The sequence below is a fragment of the Ranitomeya imitator genome, chromosome 6 (genome assembly GCF_032444005.1).
Source record: "Ranitomeya imitator isolate aRanImi1 chromosome 6, aRanImi1.pri, whole genome shotgun sequence".
Classification (NCBI taxonomy): domain Eukaryota; kingdom Metazoa; phylum Chordata; class Amphibia; order Anura; family Dendrobatidae; genus Ranitomeya; species Ranitomeya imitator.
In genome coordinates this window covers 294,042,037-294,063,424 of record NC_091287.1, presented here as the reverse complement: position 1 = coordinate 294,063,424, position 21,388 = coordinate 294,042,037, and the positions used below count along the sequence as shown (strand labels likewise).

At 43.1% G+C, this 21,388-nt stretch overlaps 1 protein-coding gene across 2 annotated transcripts in view; it reads left to right on the top strand.

Annotated features, from left to right (window-relative positions):
- The window catches only part of LOC138642485 (N-acetyllactosaminide beta-1,6-N-acetylglucosaminyl-transferase-like), a 145,635-nt gene extending 126,502 nt beyond the window's left edge, over positions 1-19,133 (top strand). Inside the window, exons 3-4 of one of the 2 annotated variants that reach the window (XR_011314048.1) lie at positions 10,497-12,839; positions 13,103-19,133. Coding sequence is in view for 1 of the 2 variants with exons in the window: in XM_069730669.1 (XP_069586770.1) it covers positions 10,497-10,687 (191 nt within the window). In the remaining variant the exon portion in view is untranslated. Of the gene's footprint in view, positions 1-10,496; positions 12,955-13,102 lie in introns of those variants that run through there. The other variant, XM_069730669.1, reaches the window with a different exon arrangement.
- Positions 19,134-21,388: the final 2,255 nt, after the last annotated feature.

The following is a 21,388-nucleotide window of genomic DNA, read 5'->3' as shown; positions in this document are numbered from 1 at the left end:
TGTTTTTGTGGCAAATACCCCTAGGGGTGCCACATTCCCCCTTAGTTAAGAACAGTACTCCGGGACTGTGGGACGATAACATTTTGAAATAACAATTAATATGTACAGAGTCTTAAAAATGAAAAGTTACAAAAACCACTCAAGGAAACAAAAATAGAGTTCTGTAAAAAGTCACTTCAAATAGCGTCCATTAATACAGTTCTATCCTTGAAGGTACTAGGAAAGGCACTGCACTTTGTGTCCAAGAATTTAGTTCCATTTTTCCAACGGAGTTATCAATATAACGTCTAAAGAAAGTTCAAAAAGAGCAAAAAGCAAAGTTCAAAAAGCAGTCTTTCCGGAGCTTTGATTTAGTGCCTCCGGGCTGATAAAAAGTTCAAGAATATGCAAGAAGTTCATACAGACAAGTCTCTGTAGGTACTGGGCTAAAAAGTTGCAGAATGATAACAATGACTATAGTTTTATAGTTGGTAATCTGCATACCTGGCCGGTAATTGACCCTGGGTACTACGCTGTGATCTACGTAACAGCGGTATCTCTCCATGTGGTGTACTACTGTCTACTGCGGATGTAGTATCTGCCCGCTCTGCTAAAGATAATTCCACGACTATGGAGTTGGCAAGTCCACCGTGAATGGGATCACTCTGATCAGGAATCTGTTCTTCCTGGCCTGGAATCTCCTGTAGTACGGGGTCAGCCTCTTCCTGTCTTGGGACTTCTGGTATTGGGTTCGGTGTTGGGTAAAAGGCCACCATGGGAACCACTACTGCACCATGGTATGTTAGTAGGGTTTTGGGAAAGTCTCCTATACAGGTGTGATACATTTCCTCTTCTTTTTCCTTTACTGGTTGAACCTGTATGGGTTGAATAACTTCTGGTTCTGGCTGGACAACTTCTGGCTCTTTCAAGATTGTCTCTTGACACTAGTACAGATGTTAAGCCCCTGTTTTTGCTAATGAGGCACATTTTAGGATTATCCATTCTTGTTGGTAAAACTGTGTAGGGTACGGCTTCCCACTGATCGTCGAACCAATAAACTAGACAATTTCTCTTGAGCACTTGGTCACCCGGTCTTAATGGGGTCGCTAGAGCATTCTGGTTGAAAGTTCGCTCTTGTCTTTCTCTAGTTTGCTGAAGGCTTCTTTCCACACTCTCTTGCACTTGGCGATACTGCTTTTGCCGTATGATATCCCAATTGGAGTCTTGAACTTCTGCGTCTGGTTTCAGAATTCCCATTTCTAGATCAATTGGTAATTGGCCGGGTCTTGCACGCATAAGGTAAGCTGGGGTGCAGTTGGTGGAGCTCACCGGGACATGATTATACAGATCCACCAAGTCAGGCAATTTCTCTGGCCATTGATTCCTTTCTGTCTCAGGTAAAGTCTTTAGTAGGTCTATTACAATATGGTTCATCTTCTCGCATAAGCCGTTTGTTTGTGGATGATAGGCCGTCGTCCTGATCTTTTTGCAACCATACATATTACAGAATTCTCTGAAGATCTCTGATTCAAAGGCTGTACCTTAGTCGGTGAGAACCTGTTCCGGATATCCATGGGGTCTACAAAAGTACGTTTGGAACGCTTTGGCTGCTGTTTTTGCTGTCAGATCTTTTACGGGTACTACTACCAAGAAGCGTGAATAATGGTCCACGATGGTCAAGGCATAGACATAGCCGGACCGGCTTGGTATTAACTTCACGTGGTCTATGGCTACAAGTTCAAGTGGTTGTTTGGTGATTATGGGCTGCAGTGGTGCTCTTTGGTTCTTTTGATCGTTTCTTCTGAGGTTGCACGGGCCACAATTTCTGCACCACTGTTCGATTGATTTTCTCATCCCGACCCAATAAAATCTTTCTCTTAGAAGTACTTCTAACTTTTTCCAACCAAAGTGACCAGCACCATTATGGTAAGCTTCGAGGACCATCTTGACATCTTGTTTAGGCACAATAATCTGCCAAACCAATTCATGTGTTTTCGGATTGGTGTACCTTCTACAGAGCTTCCCTTGATACAGGAACATTTTGCCTCTCTCTTTCCAGAGTTGATGCGTCTCTTCTGGGGCATCCTCATCGGGATATGCACTTTGCTCAGTTAACAGTTCCTTCACCAACTTCACAGCCGGATTGCTGTCTTGGGTGTCATACCATCTATGGTGTGCTAACGGATTAAAATTCACCTCTTGTTGTTTCTGATAGGTACTTGACTGATGATGTTTTGCCTTGGGATGATGGAAGGCTGGTAGTTCAATTTCTTCAAGCTCCCCCGTTTCTTCTTCTACATCTCTCAAGTGTGGCATCCGGGATAGGGCATCGGCATTTCCATTCTTGCGACCTGCTCGATACTTGATCTTGAAGTTGTAATTAGATAACCGTGCTATCCATCGCTGTTCTAACGCACCTAATTTGGCTGTGTCCAGGTGGGTCAACGGATTGTTGTCAGTATAGACAATAAATTCTGCAGCGGCCAGATAGTGTTTGAAACGTTCCGTCACAGCCCAAACTACTGCCAGTAGTTCCAATTTGAAGGAGCTATAATTTTCTGGATTTCTTTCAGTAGGCCGGAGCTTTCTACTTGCAAAGGCGATGACTTTCTCCCGACCTTCTTGCTTTTGTGACAGCACCGCTCCTAGTCCCACATTACTGGCATCGGTGTAGAGGATGAAAGGTTGATGGTAATCTGGGTATGCCAGAACCTCTTCTCCGGTTAGTGCCTTCTTTAGTTGTTCAAAGGAGTCTTCCCTTTCGTCGTTCCACTGAAAAGGAGGGTTTCGGTTTGAAGGTTTCTTCGTCTGCCCTACCAAGGTGTCTTGCAAGGGTGCTGCCAACTTGGTAAATCCTTTTATAAATCTGCGATAGTAACCCACCAATCCCAGGAATTGTCTCACTTCTTTTGCGCTGGTAGGTCTTGGCCAATCCCTTATGGCGCTTATTTTCTCAGGATCTGGTGCTATTCCCTCCGAACTCACGATGTGTCCCAGGTACTGTACCTTTGGCTTGAGAAGGTGACATTTGGATGGCTTGACTTTCATGCCATACCTGGATAAGGCTTCGAACACTTCTTCCAGGTCTATTAAGTGTTGTTCGTAAGTCTTTGAGTAGACGATCACATCATCTAGGTACAGGAGGACGGTCTTGAAGTTCTTGTGTCCGAGGCAGCATTCCATCAGCCGCTGGAAGGTACCGGATGCGTTGCAGAGTCCGAACGGCATGCGATTAAATTCACATAGACCCATTGGTGTGGTGAATGCCGTCTTTTCCTTATCTCTCTCAGCCACAGGGACTTGCCAATACCCGCTTGTTAAGTCTAAGGTGGAAAAATAATTAGCAGATTTCAAAGCAGTTAAGGACTCTTCTATCCTAGGCAAGGGGTAGGCGTCTTTATGGGTGATGTTATTAATCTTCCGGTAGTCTACGCACATTCTCATGGTTCCGTCCTTTTTTTTGACAATCACTAGAGGGGCCGCCCAGGGGCTACAGCTGTCTCTTATTACCCCGGCCTGTTTCATCTCCCTCAGCATATCTTTTGCACACTGATAGTGAGCGGGCGGTATGGGTCTATATCTTTCTTTTATTGGGGGATGGTCACCGGTGGGGATTGTGTGTTCTACCCCTTCTATCCATCCGAAGTCCAATGGGTGTTTACTGAAGACTTGTTCATATTCCGTCACTAGCCTATACACCCCTTGTTTTTGATGGGTAGGTGTTGAATTTATGCCCACGTGTAGCTGTTGGCACCAATCCTCCAATTCTCCGTCTGAGCCGTTGCCTTCCACCTGACAGGTTGGTTCTAAGGGCTCAATGGTTGTGATGGCATTGTTGTCAACAGTATATAGCTTTGCCACTGTAGCATACCTTGGCAAAGTGACCTCTTCCTCTCCACAGTTCAAAAGTCGTACCGGCACTCGTCCCCGGTGTACCTCGACTACCCCTCGTGCTGTGAGTATAGTGGGCCTGCTGTCGGTGTACACTGGTTCTATTAAGGCTTGATAATCTCGTCCCTTAGTACCAATGGCTGCTCTACACCATACCAGCATTTCTGTTTTTGGTGGGATTACAATAGATGTCGGATCACTTACCCTCACACTGCCGATTTCCCCACCTGCAACTTCTACCTGTTGCCTTAACATCAATACTTTTATTTCCCTTCGGAGAACTCTCTGCTGGCAGGATTGGGCAGTTTCAGCAATTTGCTGTAAGACAGAAATAACTTCGGAAAAGCAGTTCTCTAACACATTCATTCCTATCAATACAGTGGGTTCACAGTTCCGCCGGTCAACATCAACAACAATTATACCCTGTTTCTTCAATTCTACTTTACCAATCTTTATGGTCATCTCCCTGAATCCTAGTTTCGGTACCAACTTACCATTACTGGCCCATATATCTAGTTCAACATCAGAGGGCCCTTTATCAATATCTGCATCAGCCCAGTACCTCTTATAAAGGATATACGGTATAGATGAAATCTGGGAACCTGTGTCCAGCAAAGCGTTGAGGGGAATTCCGTCCAGCACGATAGGGATAATGGGTCGTCCTCCGATGTACCTGTCGTGCCAGGGTGTTGGGCCTTGAAAGTTCATTCCTGCGAAGCGGCCCGCATTCCCAGGGGATTCCCGTTTAAATCACAATCTCGTGCAAAGTGGCCTGGCTGCTGGCAATGGCGGCAAATGGGCTGTCCATCCGGTTGGTAGCGGTCGCGGGGTCGTCCTCTCCATGTCGGGTATCTCCGGGGTCTCATCCATGGAACATCCTCTCTACAGTTTGCCAACTCCATCTTGTGTCCTCTCATCTCCTGCATGGTATTAGCTATTGAAGCAACAACATCAGCTAAAGAGTCAAGCTTTTGTTGAAGAGCCTCATTAGTACTGGGCCCCAGGGGCTTAGCAATGGCCCCAGACATAGCTGATGTCACTGGCACTCCCTGTTGTTGAGGTGCCTCTGCCATGGGTTGCGCAGGATCCTGATCCCGAGGTGCCTCTGCCAGCTGGAGACGTATAGCGCTCTCCTTTAATTGGGCAAATGTCAATTCAGGGTTCTTATAAACAAGCATGCTCACATGCCCCCGGTGAGAAGGGGTGTAGAGTCCCTCAATAAATTGATCTCTTAGCAGTTTATCCGCTCCGGTGTTAAAAATGGGTTCAGCCAGTGTAAGTGATTTAAGGGCTTCCTGCAGGTTTAAGGCAAAGTCTCTCACGCCCTCATTAGCTTTTTGTTTGCAATTAAAGAATCGTATTTTAGCTTTGCTGCTGGCCGTGGTTTCAAATGTAGCTTTTAATCCAGCAAATATGCGTTCAACAGTGCCTTTTAGATCAGCTGCCCATGCTGTGACTTCTCGCTTAGCATGGCCACTTAACTGCATCATCAGGAGACTAACACGCTGAACATCACCCACGGGGAACATGTCAAAATGGGCCAGCATCTTTTCTCTGAAATTGTCAAGGGTATTAGGCTCACCTTCATACATTGGAAGCCACGGGCCACCCGGGTTATATGGCATCAGCACCGGCATGATGGGCGCCACTCCTTGCACTGCTGCGCTGCTGGACTCTCTATCGACACTCTGTCTTTCAGCTGCATTAGCGTCGCCGGGTGCTGCGACGTCTCCGTGCTGCGACATACTGTGCCCCCTTAGTTAATCCGGACCCTTCCGGTCCTCCGCTTCCGTCGGGATAGTGTAGATTCATTCCGCTGTGCAGCAGGATTGGTTTTCCCCTTGCTCTGACATCAGAGCGCTCAGCTTAATGCCGCCCACAATGACACGCCCCCTGCTTCTCCCGCCCGCCGCGCGCTCTGTAATGGCGGATTCTGAAGTTTTTCAGTCAGACTGGGGCTCAAGTAATGGCGTAGCCCAATTAACAGTCTCGTGCCTAACGGTTACGAGGTGATTACCTCAGGGGATGGCGGCCATCTTTACTCCATTATAACCAATGGGGAAAAGTCACTTTCAATAGTTTTCAATGGGGAACGGAATTTTCTTTAATAAAGTCAATTTTCAAGATTTTTCATCCAAGTTTTCACAGTTTTGGGCTCCAATCACGGCACACAATACCCGGTATACGGGCTGGCTCGATCCTGTTCGTGACGCCAATTGTGACGCCCAGGAGACCAGGGTACCCAGCACCGGACCAATGGGGTCTGTCTCTTGAGGGGGATGTCACGGGTGGCTTGACCCGGTGCTGTGGCCTCAGGCAATGCACAGTGTAAGGGGTATCATGAGGGAACAGGCACTTACTTGATCAGCAGCAGGTTCTCCCAGCGGTGATGATCCTGATCCTGGATAGATGGCTATTGTCCAAATGAAAGACTGAGGCACTGAAACGTTTAACCAGTTTACTTCAACATAAAGGGATTTACAATCCAGTCCTGTCACCGGAGTCTGTATGGGAACTCTGAGTTACTTTGACCCTGCCGGGGTCTTTGCCTCTTATTGTACGCAGTTTCTGTGTGGTCCTGCTGCTGTATGTGAACTGGCTGCCGGCCCAATCTGTCCCCTCCGGGCCCTGGTTCGACGGGCAACCCGAGTCCTTTTATCGGCTTACCCCCTCCGCGAGTACCGCTGAACTCTGTGTCTGTTGCTGCGTCCTGCCCTAGTGAAGCTGATATCACCTCACGTTTTTCCGGTTGCTGTATTATATATAATGAATACAGCCGCGGATCCGGTATCCGTCTTGCGCCTGTTCTGGGTAGTGATTAACCCTGCTGTTCTGTTGGTCAAAAATGACCGACTTTGAACTTCAATATTCTTTAAAATATTCAAGATGCGGCTCTGAAACCCGTGGCCGACCGACCCATCCTCATTTAAGTCAATCAACCACAAGTTTCAGAACCGCATCTTGAACACCCCAAAAAATACCAAAGTTCAAAATAGGTCTCCCCAGACCGAACAGAACAGCAGGGTTAATGCTACCCGGTTCTCACGATGTCCTTTTTCTCTGTCCCTCTTCTCCTCAGGCCAGTGATTTGGGCCTGGAAACCGTCATAGGGCTGTTAGAAATTCAGCTGTATGACCTCTCACTACCAGCTCCTTAGCCCTACTGCCAGTTCTTCTCTCAGACCAGAATAGATCAAGGGGAGTCTCTGGAGCTCCCCCTTCTGGCCGGAGGTGGTAGTGCAGTCTTGCTATTTTAGTATTTGTATCCAGTGTCAGTAACTGTTTTTGTGGCAAATACCCCTAGGGGTGCCACACATACATATACCGTACATGCATACACACCCTGTACATACATACACACCCATAAATATACCGTACATACATACACACAGATAAACATATATATACTGTATATGCAAACACACATATACCGTACATACACACAGATACACATATATACTGTCATACATACATGTACTATACATACACACATGCATATACCGTACATACACACACATACCGTACACACACATACCATACATACATATACTGTACATACACACAGATACACATACCGTCATACATACACGCATATTCCGTACATACACATAGATACACATACATATACCGTACATGCATACAGGTACACATACTTGTACCGTACAAACATATACAGTTATATACACAAAGTATACACATACCGTACACACAGACATACACATATACTGTACATACATGCACATAAACATACATACCGTATATATATACAAATACATCGCACATACAGATACACACATATTTTACACACAGACATACACATATACTGTACATGCATACACAGATACACACAGAAGCATACACATAGATACACACATACTGTACATACACAGATGCACATACATACATATACAAGCATATACATACACACATACTAATCTTGTATAGGTGATCAGAGGAGCCTTGGAGGAGGTCAGTTCAGCTGGAGAGGGCTGCAGAACTCACTGTGGGGGATGGGGCACAGAGCAGACTGATAACAGCCCCCTGGTGCTGCTGTGCTGTCCCGTGCAGTGAGCTCCTCCCCCATCTCTTCACAGTGAGGACGGAGATGCTGCAGCCTGCTGGGAACAGACCAGTGGAGGAAGAAGACACACTGTAAGTCCTGCTCTTCCTCCACTGCTGTCTCTCTGTGCTGTGCTGCAGGGCCCCTGACTGTACTGTAAGGGAGGGAGTACTCACCAGTCACCAGGGACGCTCCATGCAGGAGGACAGAGACAGCAGCCAGTGAGCACTCTCCTCAGTCTGGTGAGGAAAGCGTTCATTGGCCAGCATCTCTCCCTGCATGACACGCCCCCTTCTGAAGTCCTGCACTTCCTGGGCAGCTCTCTCCCCAGCTAAGGGTGTTGGCAGGATTACAGGAGTGACAGGGGCCCGATGCTACATGATACTGGGCCTGCCTGCAGGGGCCACCCTCCACCTCTCGGCCCCAGAGCAGTGGCATTGGTGGTATGTCCACTCCTGGCTGGGGGCCCCTAGGGGCCGGGTACTACAGAATCTGCCGCCCCCTCTCTTCTGCCGCCTGAGCCAAAGAGCTCAAATCGCCTAATGGTAGCAGCGTCACTGGCTGCGGCACTGAAAACTAAATCTCCGAGTACTTACAAATACTCAGAGGACACCCGAGCGTGCTCGGGAAATCTCAAGTAACAAGTATATTCGCTCATAGCTAATTATTACTTAACCTGCTAGACTTCTGGTCACTTGTCTATCACGATCTCAACAACATGAGAGTGACCACAATCACGTTTGTTTGTTATAGACAATAATGGTCTAAGGCCATGTTCATAAGTTCAGTATTTGGTCAGTGTTTTCCATCAGTATCTGTAAGCCAATATCAGGAGTGGGTGATAAATACAGAAGTGGTGACGTGTTTCCAGGGCCTGACTGGGACTAAAATTTAGCCCTGGCATTTGAAGTTACACAGGCCCACTTGTCACATGGTGACTGTATAATATCTTTGTACACTTGTAGGTTACAAGAAGTGAGGGGACTGTAACACGACTATATAACATATAATTACAGCTGTATCCAGCATTACAGCTCAATCCTATTTATTGCTTTTAGTTGCAGTACCAAGAAAAGCCGCTACTTTACCTACATAACTGGATCTCGTAGATAATGAAGGGATTGAGAGGACCAAAGGCTGTGGAACCTCATTCTGATGCTCCATAAACTTTGCCTACAGCCACTTTTGGTTCCGCTGCGCAGCACGAGACCCGGTGACACCAGTAACGTTACCACTCTTCAGATATTCCTGGTCTTGCGCTGAGCTCGGCGACTGTGAAGAGCGGTATTGTTACTACCGTCACCGCTCTTCAGAGTCGCTGGATCTCACCAGGTCTGGGCTAGTAGTGGGGATGTCTGATAGACACCTCTCCATTACTTACACCAGGGATTGATAGCAGATGACATTACGCAGCTGACATCAACCCTAAAAATCATTACACATACCAGAATTAAATGCTCTGGCGGCTGGGAAAAGCAGTAGAGTTAGCGCTATTCCCAGGCGCTGGGTGCTAACTACAACTGTCATCATCCTTGCCTCATCTCCCTGCGAAGCATTTCTGCTGTATTTACATGCGCTAATCTCAGGCCGCTAAACGAGTGTGATCGACAATGCTGAAGCCGTCTGCTTGTTTCCCGGCCTCTTTACACCAACTGAGAAAGAATGAAGGGAACAGAACAATCACAATTAGATCAATCTGTCCCCATACAGTATCATGTTATCAGCAGCACATCTACAGTTTACACCGGCAATGTGCTGCTGAAAACAAGCATTTCTGTTCCCACATAAACAATCCAATCACTCGATGAATAGGCAGCATTTTGCTTGTTTAGTATAATACTAAATTTAATAATATTTGCCAGAAGTGCCCGATGGCCAGTCCGGCCCTGCGTGTTTCTAATATACTTTTCCTTTGATTTGTTCCTCTCCTGGTTTTGACTTACACATACTGATGTAAAATACTGACCAAATACTGACCGTAGGAATATAATAGTGATAATGAAAGAAATCGCTGACTACGGATCTCCTGCTGCTGTTTCAAGCCACTGCCTGAATCCTTTACCAATTTCTTGGCTTACTCCCTTGGTGAAGGGACAAGACTGCTGCAGCCAATCATTGGCCATAGGAGTGACAAGTTGGTCACCCCAGTGGCCACTGTTTGGCAGCAGCAGTCATGCATCATCCCTGCCCCCACCTCCGTCCATCGCTCCGTGTCTTGTCCTACCTTTATTCTTCAGGATGCAATCCTAGCTTAGGCTAAAAAAGAAATTGCCTACAGAAAACTGGGCCAAAAGCTCAATGGGTCTAAGGTTCAAGTTTGTGATAAACAGATACATTTTCTACAGTTTCTATAATTATCCTTTTTGCTATATATAAACAATCATTAGATCATTGATTCCCGGCCAAGGTTCCCTGGAACACTGAAGGTTTCCCAGAACGGCAGCAGCAAGAGATGCCACTTGGAAAGCAGTGATGTCAAACAGTCTGCTGATAAATGCTGGGCATGGGTCATTAACAGATCTCAATAACAGTTGATATTCACCTACATCCTTAATTGTCTTTTCCAGGTCATTACATTCGAGATATCTGCATCTATGGGACGGGGGACCTGCAGTGGTTAATGAAATCCAATAGCATTTTTGCTAACAAATTTGAACTGAAATCTTACCCACCAACGGTGGAATGCCTAGAAATGAAGATCAGAGAGCGGACCCTAAATCAGAGTGAGGTCACCACGCTGCCTGAGTGGTACTTGTAAGCAGAACACTGTGCACACAAAACTGCATGAAGAATTGATGGATGTGCTCTAATAAGGAAAAGCAGCGAAAAGTAAACATCTTTCTCCTAAGAACTGTCCTTAAAAGGCAATTTGAGGCTAAGAAGCAGATATCATCAAGCAAACTTCCTCTTCTCCAGACATGAGTAAAACTTTAATTAGTCGAAACGCTTTTTAACCTTTTTTTCGACTGGTAGTAGTAGTATGATATGTGTATATGTTGCTGCTAAAAGATGCAATTCTATGGAAAGGAATTGTATCCTTGTGATTTTGTGTTGAACAGTACTGGATAAGCCATATATTAAAAAGAAAAATAAGCCGCATGCAATATAGTTACTGTACCTCCACATCTGGTTACACTCTGGTAAATGAAGTGTTAAAAAAATCCACAAAGAGAACCACTCTGACAATAATTCTGGTAAAGCTCTTAAACATATTACTGAATGTTTAGGCTGCGACTAAACCAGTGATTTTAGGAGGATGTTTATTCTGCGACTAAACCAGTGATTTTACGAGGATGTTTAGGATGCGACTAAACCAGTGATTTTAGGAGGATGTTTAGGTTGCGACTAAACCAGTGATTTTACGAGGATGTTTAGGCTGCGACTAAACCAGTGATTTTAGGAGGATGTTTATTCTGCAACTAAACCAGTGATTTTAGGAGGATGTTTAGGTTGCGTCTAAACCAGTGATTTTACGAGGATGTTTAGGCTGCGACTAAACCAGTGATTTTAGGAGGATGTTTAGGCTGCGACTAAACCAGTGATTCTACGAGGATGTTTAGGCTGCGACTAAACCAGTGATTTTAGGAGGATGTTTATTCTGCAACTAAACCAGTGATTTTACGAGGATGTTTAGGCTCCGAGTAAACCAGTGATTTTAGGAGGATGTTTAGGTTGCGACTAAACCAGTGATTTTACGAGGATGTTTATTCTGCGACTAAACCAGTGATTTTAGGAGGATGTTTAGGATGTGACTAAACTAGTGATTTTACGAGGATGTTTAGGCTGCGACTAAACCAGTGATTTTACGAGGATGTTTATTCTGCGACTAAACCAGTGATTTTAGGAGGATGTTTAGGATGCGACTAAACCAGTGATTTTACGAGGATGTTTAGGCTGCGACTAAGCCAGTGATTTTAGGAGGATGTTTATTCTGCGACTAAACCAGTGATTTTAGGAGGATGTTTAGGATGCGACTAAACCAGTGATTTTAGGAGGATGATTATGTTGCGACTAAACCAGTGATTTTACGAGGATGTTTAGGCTGCGACTAAACTACTGATTTTTAGAAGTATATGAAAACTGTTATCTATTAGATCGGAAAGTACATACCGTATATACTCGAGTATAAGCCGACCCGAGTATAAGCGGACCCCCGTAATTTTGCCACAAAAAACTGGGAAAACCTATTGACTCGAGTATAAGCCTAGGGTGGAAATGCAGCATTTACCGGTGAATTTCAAAAATAAAAATAGATCATTATTTCCCCATAGCTGTGCCATATAGTCCTCTGCACCGTTCATATTTCCCCATAGCTCTGCCATATAGTGCTCTGCACCGTTCATATTGCCCCATATCTGTGCCCTGTATGCTCTGCACCGTTCATACTGCCCCATATAGTGCTCTGCACTGTTCATATTGCCCCCATAGATGCTCTGCACCGTTCATACTGCCCCCATAGATGATCTGCACCGTTCATACTGCCCCCATAGATGCTCTGCACCGTTCATACTGCCCCCATAGATGCTCTGCACCGTTGATACTGCCCCCATAGATGCTCTGCACCGTTCATACTTCCCCCATAGATGCTCTGCACCGTTCATACTGCCCCCATAGATGCTCTGCACCGTTCATACTGCCCCCATAGATGCTCTGCACCGTTCATACTGCCCCCATAGATGCTCCACATAAATCTGTGCCGCTGCTGCAATAAAAAAAAAAAAAAAGCCATACTCACCTCTCTTGATTGCAGCTCCCGGCGTCTCGTTCCGGCGTCCGGTCCCGGCGTCTCTGCACTGACTGATCAGGCAGAGGGCGCCGTGCACACTATATGCGTCATCGCGCCCTCTGACCTGAACAGTCGAGCGACGCCGGGAAGACGGAGCGGCGCCCGGCGGCTGGAACGTGGACAGGTAAATATGACATACTTACCTGGTCCCGACGTCTGGCTCCCTCTTCCCGTCCCACGGTCTTCTGTGCTGCAGCTTCTTTCTCTATCAGCGGTCACCGGCACCGCTGATTAGAGAAATGAATATGCGGCTCCACCCCTATGGGAGGTGGAGCCGCCTATTCATTTTTCTAATGAGCGGTACCACGTGACCGCTGAAGAGGAGAAGAAGCTGCAGCACAGAAGACCGTGGGACGGCAGGGGGAGCGCCAGGATCGCCAGGACTAGGTAAGTATACCTCAGCGCCCTCTTCCCCTCACCCGCCGACCCTGCCACCCACTTTGACTCGAGTATAAGCCGAAAGGGGCACTTTCAGCCCAAAAATTTGGGCTGAAAATCTCGGCTTATACTTGAGTATATACGGTAGATATATTTCAAGAAGACAAAATGCTCCAGTGTGAAGAAACTAGTGTTACATACTTGTTATGGCGCCTCCTGGTGTTTTTTTATTTCCTTCTCACACTGTCAATCTAATGTATAAGCAGACACTGAACATTGTACTTTAAACCCTTAGGCTAGGTTCATATTGCGTTAGGGCAGTCCGTTTAGCGCATACGCTAGCGGATTCTGCTAACGAAATGTCCCAAAAGCGATCCCGTTTGGCGATCCCGCTAGTACAGATACCCGATCTGCGCTAGCGAGGAACGGACCTCGGACGCTGCAAGCAGCGTCCGCGGTCCTGCCGAAACTAACAAGACAAAAAATGGCATGCGCTAGCGATGCGCTAGAGATCCGTTAGCACATTGCAGTCAATGGGTGCGCTAACGGATCTGTTACACAGCGCTAATTGCGACAATTGCGGACACCCATTAACGCAATGTGAACCTAGCCTTAGGGTACAGCTATTTCTAGTTCTGAGAACATCATTTTTTCATCACTGTATTCCAATTGTATTTATTTTTTGCTTATAGTTTTTCAGCTTCTGTTGCTATAAAAGATCGTGGTTTGTTTGTTTTTTTGCATTATTTTGGAGTATTCACCATTTTTTAATATTTTGATTTTCTACATTATAAATTACATTTCAGTTATTTAAGAGTGCTGCTATAATTGTGGTGATAACAAATGTACATCATTTTATGATGGTTTACACGTTTGTAGTATAAAAACATTTTAAAAGATCATTTCTTTTTGTGACAGCATATTATGAGAGCCACAACTTTTTGTTTTTCCATTCATGATGTTATTTTTTGCTTTTTTTCGTTAGAAAATCCATTATTGCTTAGCTGCGAGATAAACCTCGTGTTCATTTTATACTTACATTTGTTATGGTTGCAAAAATACTAATGATGTGGTTTTTTTTTAGATGTTTATTTTTCCAATGAACAAAGAATTTTGTAAGAAAAAAGTTTTCCCTCCTTTTTTATATTGCAAAACTTTTTTTTTTACTTTTAGAAAAAAAAAATGTTTCTTTAGGGGTCTTGACAATGCATTTTTTTTTATTGTTGATTTAATACACTGCAATACTCCTGTTGACCATGATTTGATGCCTGGTTGGCCTCTGGCAGGACTTAATAGGAAAATACACACAGCATTCCTTTGGACTGCAAGCTGTCAAAGCAACCCAGCAGCCCCCCATGATAGAGTCTCAGGAGCTCCCTTGGGAGGCCCCTTCCTCTATTGACTGCAACATTGGTAGAGTTAAAGGGTTACTCCCAAAAAATCAAATTATTCCCTATCCAATAGAAAGGGGACAACATGTTCGAACACTGGGGCTACCAGAAATCCCACGGTTGATGCTCTGGACCCCCAAGAATGGGGCCTCCTCTTGAAAAGAGTGGAGATGAGCATGCTTGAACCCCACTTTATTCATTGTCTACTGGGGGATCAAGAGAAAGCCAAGGGCAGTGTTGACTGAGCATGCACACCTCCATTCAGGATGAGGCTGAAGAGTCACAGTGGTTGGGGACCCCCAGTGATCAGTGGAAAACTTGATTTTTTTTAGGGAAAAACCTTTTAAGCTGCCAGGAATTTAGCGTTATCTCCAATCTTGGCCTTTGCTACAAAGTGTTTAGAGTTATCTCCAATCTTGGCCTTTGCTACAAAGTGTCAGCCATTAAATGACTGCAAGGAAATGTCTTGAAATTGATAGAGAAACTATTTTGTAAAATTATAAAGACCTTTAATTCTATAAATAATATTGTTAGCTGTAACTTAGATGATCCCTTTAAATCTTTTCCAATTAGGTAAAGGGGAACTGAAATGAAAAAGGGGAAGATCAATATGAGTTAATATTGCGAAATGTCAAATACTGAGAAGAGTGAGATACATTATATACAGTAGCAACCAGACAGGCACAGCGTACCGGGGCAAATGGCATTTAACGTTAGCACAACATATCATTCTTTCTCAGTTTGTGTTTCCCCATAGACTTTCATTATAGACGGCAAATCTACAGGTAAAAAAAACATGCATATCTTTAGTGTGTTATCGCTGTGGAAACGCACTAAAAAAGCATGTAAACGTCACATGACTGTATCAATAAAGTTTTCTTAAAACCAAGTACCAGGAAGTATCAAAAACAAAGCAACTTTATTTAAAAACATGACCTATAAAACAGAGACAAAAAAAAAGGAATGGAATGAAACCCACAAGAAACCTAATTAGTTTCAGAAAATTTACAAAATTCCCCAAACTCTCATTGTGAGCATTATTTCGTCTTTTTAATTTCCTGGTCAGATCATGACTGGGAATTTTTGCATTACGTGCCTCATACACCCATTACAGGAAAATAGTGTCAGATTGTGGCCTTTCAGTTACAGAAAATGGATTTGAAACAATATCAGCCGGCGTAAAAGCAAAGCAGCCTGCGTGTAGGCAACAAATCGAGTTACTATGTCTGTAAATGTGTGGGAAACATGTATAGAAGTATATATGAAAAACTGCACATATAGGCATCTGGATGAATTCATTCCCACGGTTCTGCTTCAACACTGAGAACTACATGCACTGATATTGCTGCTTTCAGATTTTTCTTGAAGAGCTTCTGTAACTAGACAGTTTTAGATTCCACTTCTAGCAGTTGTGAAGTTGTGAAGTAGAGAGAGACACTGATTCCAGTGAGGTGTCACTTACTGGACTGCTTGCTGTAGTTTTGATAAAATCATTGTTTTATCAACAGGAGATTATCAGTAGAGGACTAGTAAACCTGCTGCCAGGTAGTCAAGCATAGTCATGAGCTATGTATAACCCCTGCCCCCACTACTGATTGGCAGCTTTCTGTGTACACTGTACATAGGCCGAAATCTGCCAATCTGTGGTGGGGCGGGGTTATACAGAGCTCAGCATTCAGACAGCTGATAGATTTGCAGAAAGCAGTAATTTTATCAAAATGACAGCAAGCAGCCCAGTAAGTGATACATTGCTGGAATCAGGGTCTCTGCCCCTATGTTATACAGCACTAAGATGGGGTAATAGAGTCCATTTAAATAGATACTCCAGTTTTTGGAAAAGCCCTCTCACACAGCTTTTTTAAAAACTAACAAACTGGCTATACTCAAACTACCCAGGTCCAGCACTGAGCCAGGCATTATGGTTGTTGTTAGCTACAAAAGCAACATCCAAAGTTTGGACGCAGAAGTGAGTGTCGCCGCTCAGGTATTCAATCAATATTAGATATAAAGCGAGACTGGAACACAACGCTGCTATTAAAAGGAAATTGATTGTAACTACGGCGATAATGCAGAGGTGCAAGCAAGAATGGCAAATAAACCAACCTTAATCATTTTCCTTCAGGGCTGGCATACTCCACTCATTATTTTATTTGACTCTATCAATTTAATTGTCTTTCAATTAGTAGTTATTAAATGCAGCAGTCTGATAGCAGCCATTGGAGTCCTGGCACTGACATTGCTGGAATGGCGCCAATGAGGGAGGAAACTTTTTATTATACAAGGGAGAGTTCTTTATCTAGAAAGGAGTTGTTCAGTGGACAGCGCCTTTACTAAAAGTGTATTTAGAAAAATCGAATTAATACCACAGCCCAAAATAGGAAATATTAAAAAAAAAATTCTGATTAAAATTGCAATTCGATATGGGGAATATTTAGAAGAATCTGATTAATATCACAGCCCAGTAAGGGGAATGGAACTACAAGAATGTTAACAAGCTATTTTTCCCTTTCTCGTGTCAGCACATGTCTATCTCAGCCCTGATGAGCTATCCCTCTAATATTACTTTAGCAACTATTGGTAGCCATACATAGATAGAAATGGGCCAAAATGGCCATTTTTAATCACAACAGACAATTGTCAGCTGTTCCAGTGAAATGAATGATCATCCCTTTTGACCGATATATCGTTAATAACACCAGTTTGGCATGTCGCATTGTTTGGGCTCATGATAAGCCCCTGGATAGATCATCAGTCAAAAATAATTCAACATGGCCGATGTAGTTTTTTCTTATCCCGAAACAATAGTTCCTCGGACCATTTTTGTGTAATGGGTCATTTGGATCTTACGTTTTATACATTTCATATTACGGAACTTCTACGTTGCCTTGGAAGAATCTAGAATTAAATCTGTCCAACATTTCCAGTTAAACAGACCTGCGTTATTAAGTATCGGTAAAGGCTTTGGTTTGTACATAAAAGGTTCAGTTTTTTTTCTTGGATCCCTCAGAGGAGAGAAGCAAAAGGATGAATGTCTGGATTTTCACTATTGCACTGAGTGACCCCAAACGGTAGAATGAAATGACAATTCTGTATATTATTTTGTGACTGTGACTATATGCTATTTTTATATGTATATAATGCGAATGAATACACTGTACAATGTCGTAGCTTATAGCTGAAAAACAGTTCACTAATGTATTATGAAGGAAAAAAAAACGCTGTTGTATATTTATATCCATTTATCTTCGTGAAGAAAAAGCTGATGTAAGAATTATAAAGAAATCAAAATATAAATAGCTGTGATCACCCTAAAATGCTATGTCAAGAGATATAGATGTATTGTGCTAACCACTGAGCCACCGTGCTGCCCATTTAATGCCAACCTGTAGTCTATTGGCAATGAAGGGGTTGATTCATTTGAGAAGGTCCCACAGATATTTGGCTGCTTTCGTGGCAGCTGGAGATGAAATGTAATATATTACATGGTGACCATTTGGTTTGTGTCAGGCATGTACGGTAAATATGAGGGCCAATGATTGTGCCTATCCACTAATGCTAACAGTATGGGAGCGGGGGTCCTGCAGAATAGCTGCCTTGAAGTGGGACAGCCCATTTAACCTTAAAGGACCCTCATTTACATATACATTTGTCTCAGCAGACTGACATTTTTATCATTTGTCTTTCTGAGGTGTTATAAAAGAACGTTCCTGAAGAACCTCTTCATTTCCAAACAAATAGGATCCTCTACCTCTAAGGCCACTTTCACACTAGCAGTATTTGGTCAGTATTTTACCTCAGTATTTGTAAGCCAAAACCAGGAGTGGAACAATCAGAGGAAAAGTATAATAGAAACAAGTCACCACTTCTGTATTCATCACCAACTCCTTGCTTTGGCTTACAAATGCTGAGGTAAAATACTGACCAAATACTGAATGTGTGAATATCGCCTAAACCTGAAAGTGGCAGTTCAGTAGGCACGAGAGTATTACAGTAGTGGCTCCTGTATTCTTCAGTTTAAGGCCATGTTCACACCATCAGTATTTGGTCAGTATTTTACCTCAGTATTTGTAAGAGAAAACCAGGAGTGGAACAATCAGAAGAAAAATATAATAGACACATATCACCACTTCTGTATTTATCACCCACTCCTGGTTTTGGCTTACAAATACTGAGGTAAAATACTGACCAAATACTGAATGTGGGAACGTGGCCTAATATGTGGCCTTACGCTATGACAGCTTCATAGAAGTTTTCGTAACACATGAAAATTGCACTGGTAAGAATTGGTTGGGGTCATCCCATAACTATCTTTTTGACCCAATTACTGTACAGCTATGCAATGTATCTACATTTTATGTCGAATCTTATTTCATGGTTTTAAAAGTGTTTTTCATTACTTGTTTCCCGTCATTAAGACATATGACTATCATGTTTCCTGCACTGTCGTTGGAATCTATTGAAATGTACAATCACAGGCGTAATTTATTCTGATTTTGTTCTTATCGATACTCTGTATGTGAATTGTATTGCACTGTTTTCATGATTATGTAATAGAAACATACTTTTAATATATAGCTACATATGTTTATGAGAAATAAATATAACATTAGTATTCGTCTATTTTATAAAAAATCTAAATTGTTACGAAACGTCTTATGGTTTATTTATTGCCTAGTTGAAAATCAATGAAATAAGAATGTAATTTTAATTTTAGCAGTAAAGTATTTTTGTAGGGTTGTACATTCCTGGGTAACATCTGACTATGTGTCCCATCATAATGTTATTTCAAGAGATAGATTTGCAGGACTCTGGTGCAGCGGTAAGGTAGTCAGTGGTACCTAGAAGTTAGACGGTAGGACCGCCAATGTCTCAATTTCCGGAGTTGGTTTGTCAGAGCTGCTGGGACATCTTACTGTATGCAGCACCATAGAGATGATGTTGCGCCAGCCCTGACAAATCACATTCTGTACCGGGGACACTCCTGGTTTTCGCTTACAAATACTGATGTAAAATACTGACCAAATACTGCTAGTGTGATGGCAGCCTTACTGTGATGATTTGCTCATGTTTCCAATTGCCACAAATCATTGTGGTTTCATAGCCCCTCAGTGGGTTCCCCCACTAACCTATTCTTAAATTATTTTTTTGTTAGAGATGAGCGAATTGATTCTGACATCTAGTATCCTGGTCCTACGGCCATGTAAATGGTCCATGGCTGCCAGACGGGAGCCCTGTGAACCCCCATTTACATGGCGCCCCTGGCACAGCACAACATCATGCAGGCAACGTCACTTTTTTTCAGTACAAATCTGTACTTTTTTGTGGGTTTACCTGACTTTTGACATAGTGTAAATATAAAATGATGTTGATAGACAAATTGATTTTTGGCATTTTGGAGCAAATAATATAATTACTGCAGCCACTTTGCGGCCTCAACACTCACACCAATTTCTGTTTTCAGTTTATGTGTATTGCAATACATAAAAATATCCACAACATTTTCCATGCTGAGAGACAGTCTGACTCCTAATAACAACACAGTCTGAACTCACTGGGTGCTACGTCAGGTGAAAACCTCTCCCGTCCTGTATAGCTGTCAATGCTGTCTCAGTTCCAGACATATCTGGTAATGAAAGGTGGATAATAAACATTACAAGATGAAAATAACAGTTTCTTCATTTCCAATAAACACAGCTGCAAGCATCATTCAATAGATGGTTCATACAGGAACAATGAAGCGCTTGCTTACATTAACCCCTTTACCCCCAAGGGTGGTTGGCACGTTAATGACCGGGCCAATTTTTACAATTCTGACCACTGTCTCTTTATGAGGTTATAACTCTGGAAAGCGTCAACGGATCCCGGTGATTCTGACAATGTTTTCTCGTGACTTATTGTACGTCATGATAGTGGTAAAATTTCTTTGATATTACCTGCGTTTATTTGTGAAAAAAATGGAAATTTGGCGAAAATGTTGAAAATTTCGCAATTTTTCAACTTTTAATTTTTATGCAATTAAATCACAGAGATATGTCACACAAAATATTTAATAAGTAACATTTTCCACATGTCTACTTTACATCAGCACAATTTTGGAACCAAAATTTTTTTTGTTAGAGAGTTATAAGGGTTAAAAGTTGACCAGCAATTTCTCATTATTACAACACCATTTTTTTTAGGGACCACATCTCATTTGAAGTCATTTTGAGGGGTCTATATGATAGAAAATATCCAAGTGTGACACCATTCTAAAAACTGCACCCCTCAAGGTGCTCAAAACCACATTCAAGAACTTTATTAACCCTTCAGGTGTTTCACAGGAATTTTTGGAATGTTTAAATAAAAATGAACATTTAACTAGTACGTCAGATGTCAGAAAGGGGTTAATACTGAAATTAAGGTCAGCTAGTTCAGCTACCCATCTCTGACCCGTTGTATTCAGTTTGGCTGTAGTGAGAACATAGGTTAAGGGGTTATTGTCTGTGTAAACCTTAAACTCTTTGCTGTAATAGAGATAATCTCTAAATAGTTCACAGATAGCCCATTTCAATGCCAGAAACTCCAATTTTCCAGAATGTAGATGGTAATTTCTCTCTGCGTTTGTTAATGTTCTGGAACCGTAACCGATGACTCTCAATTTCCCATCTTGATGCTGATACAGGGCAGCTCCCAGTCCAACTTGAGAAGCATCACAATGAAGAACAAATGGTAAGTTGAAATCAGGATATCCCAATATGGGTGGTTTTACCAGGTAATCCACTAGTTCTTCCAATACCTCCTGGTGCTCTGATGTCCACACAATAGGCTGCTGGGATGAAACGGCGTTGTTTCTTTTAAGTCAAGTCCTGCCCACGTTCTTCTTTTACTCGATGGGTGTTGTTGACTCTGGTGTCCCCCCCAAGAG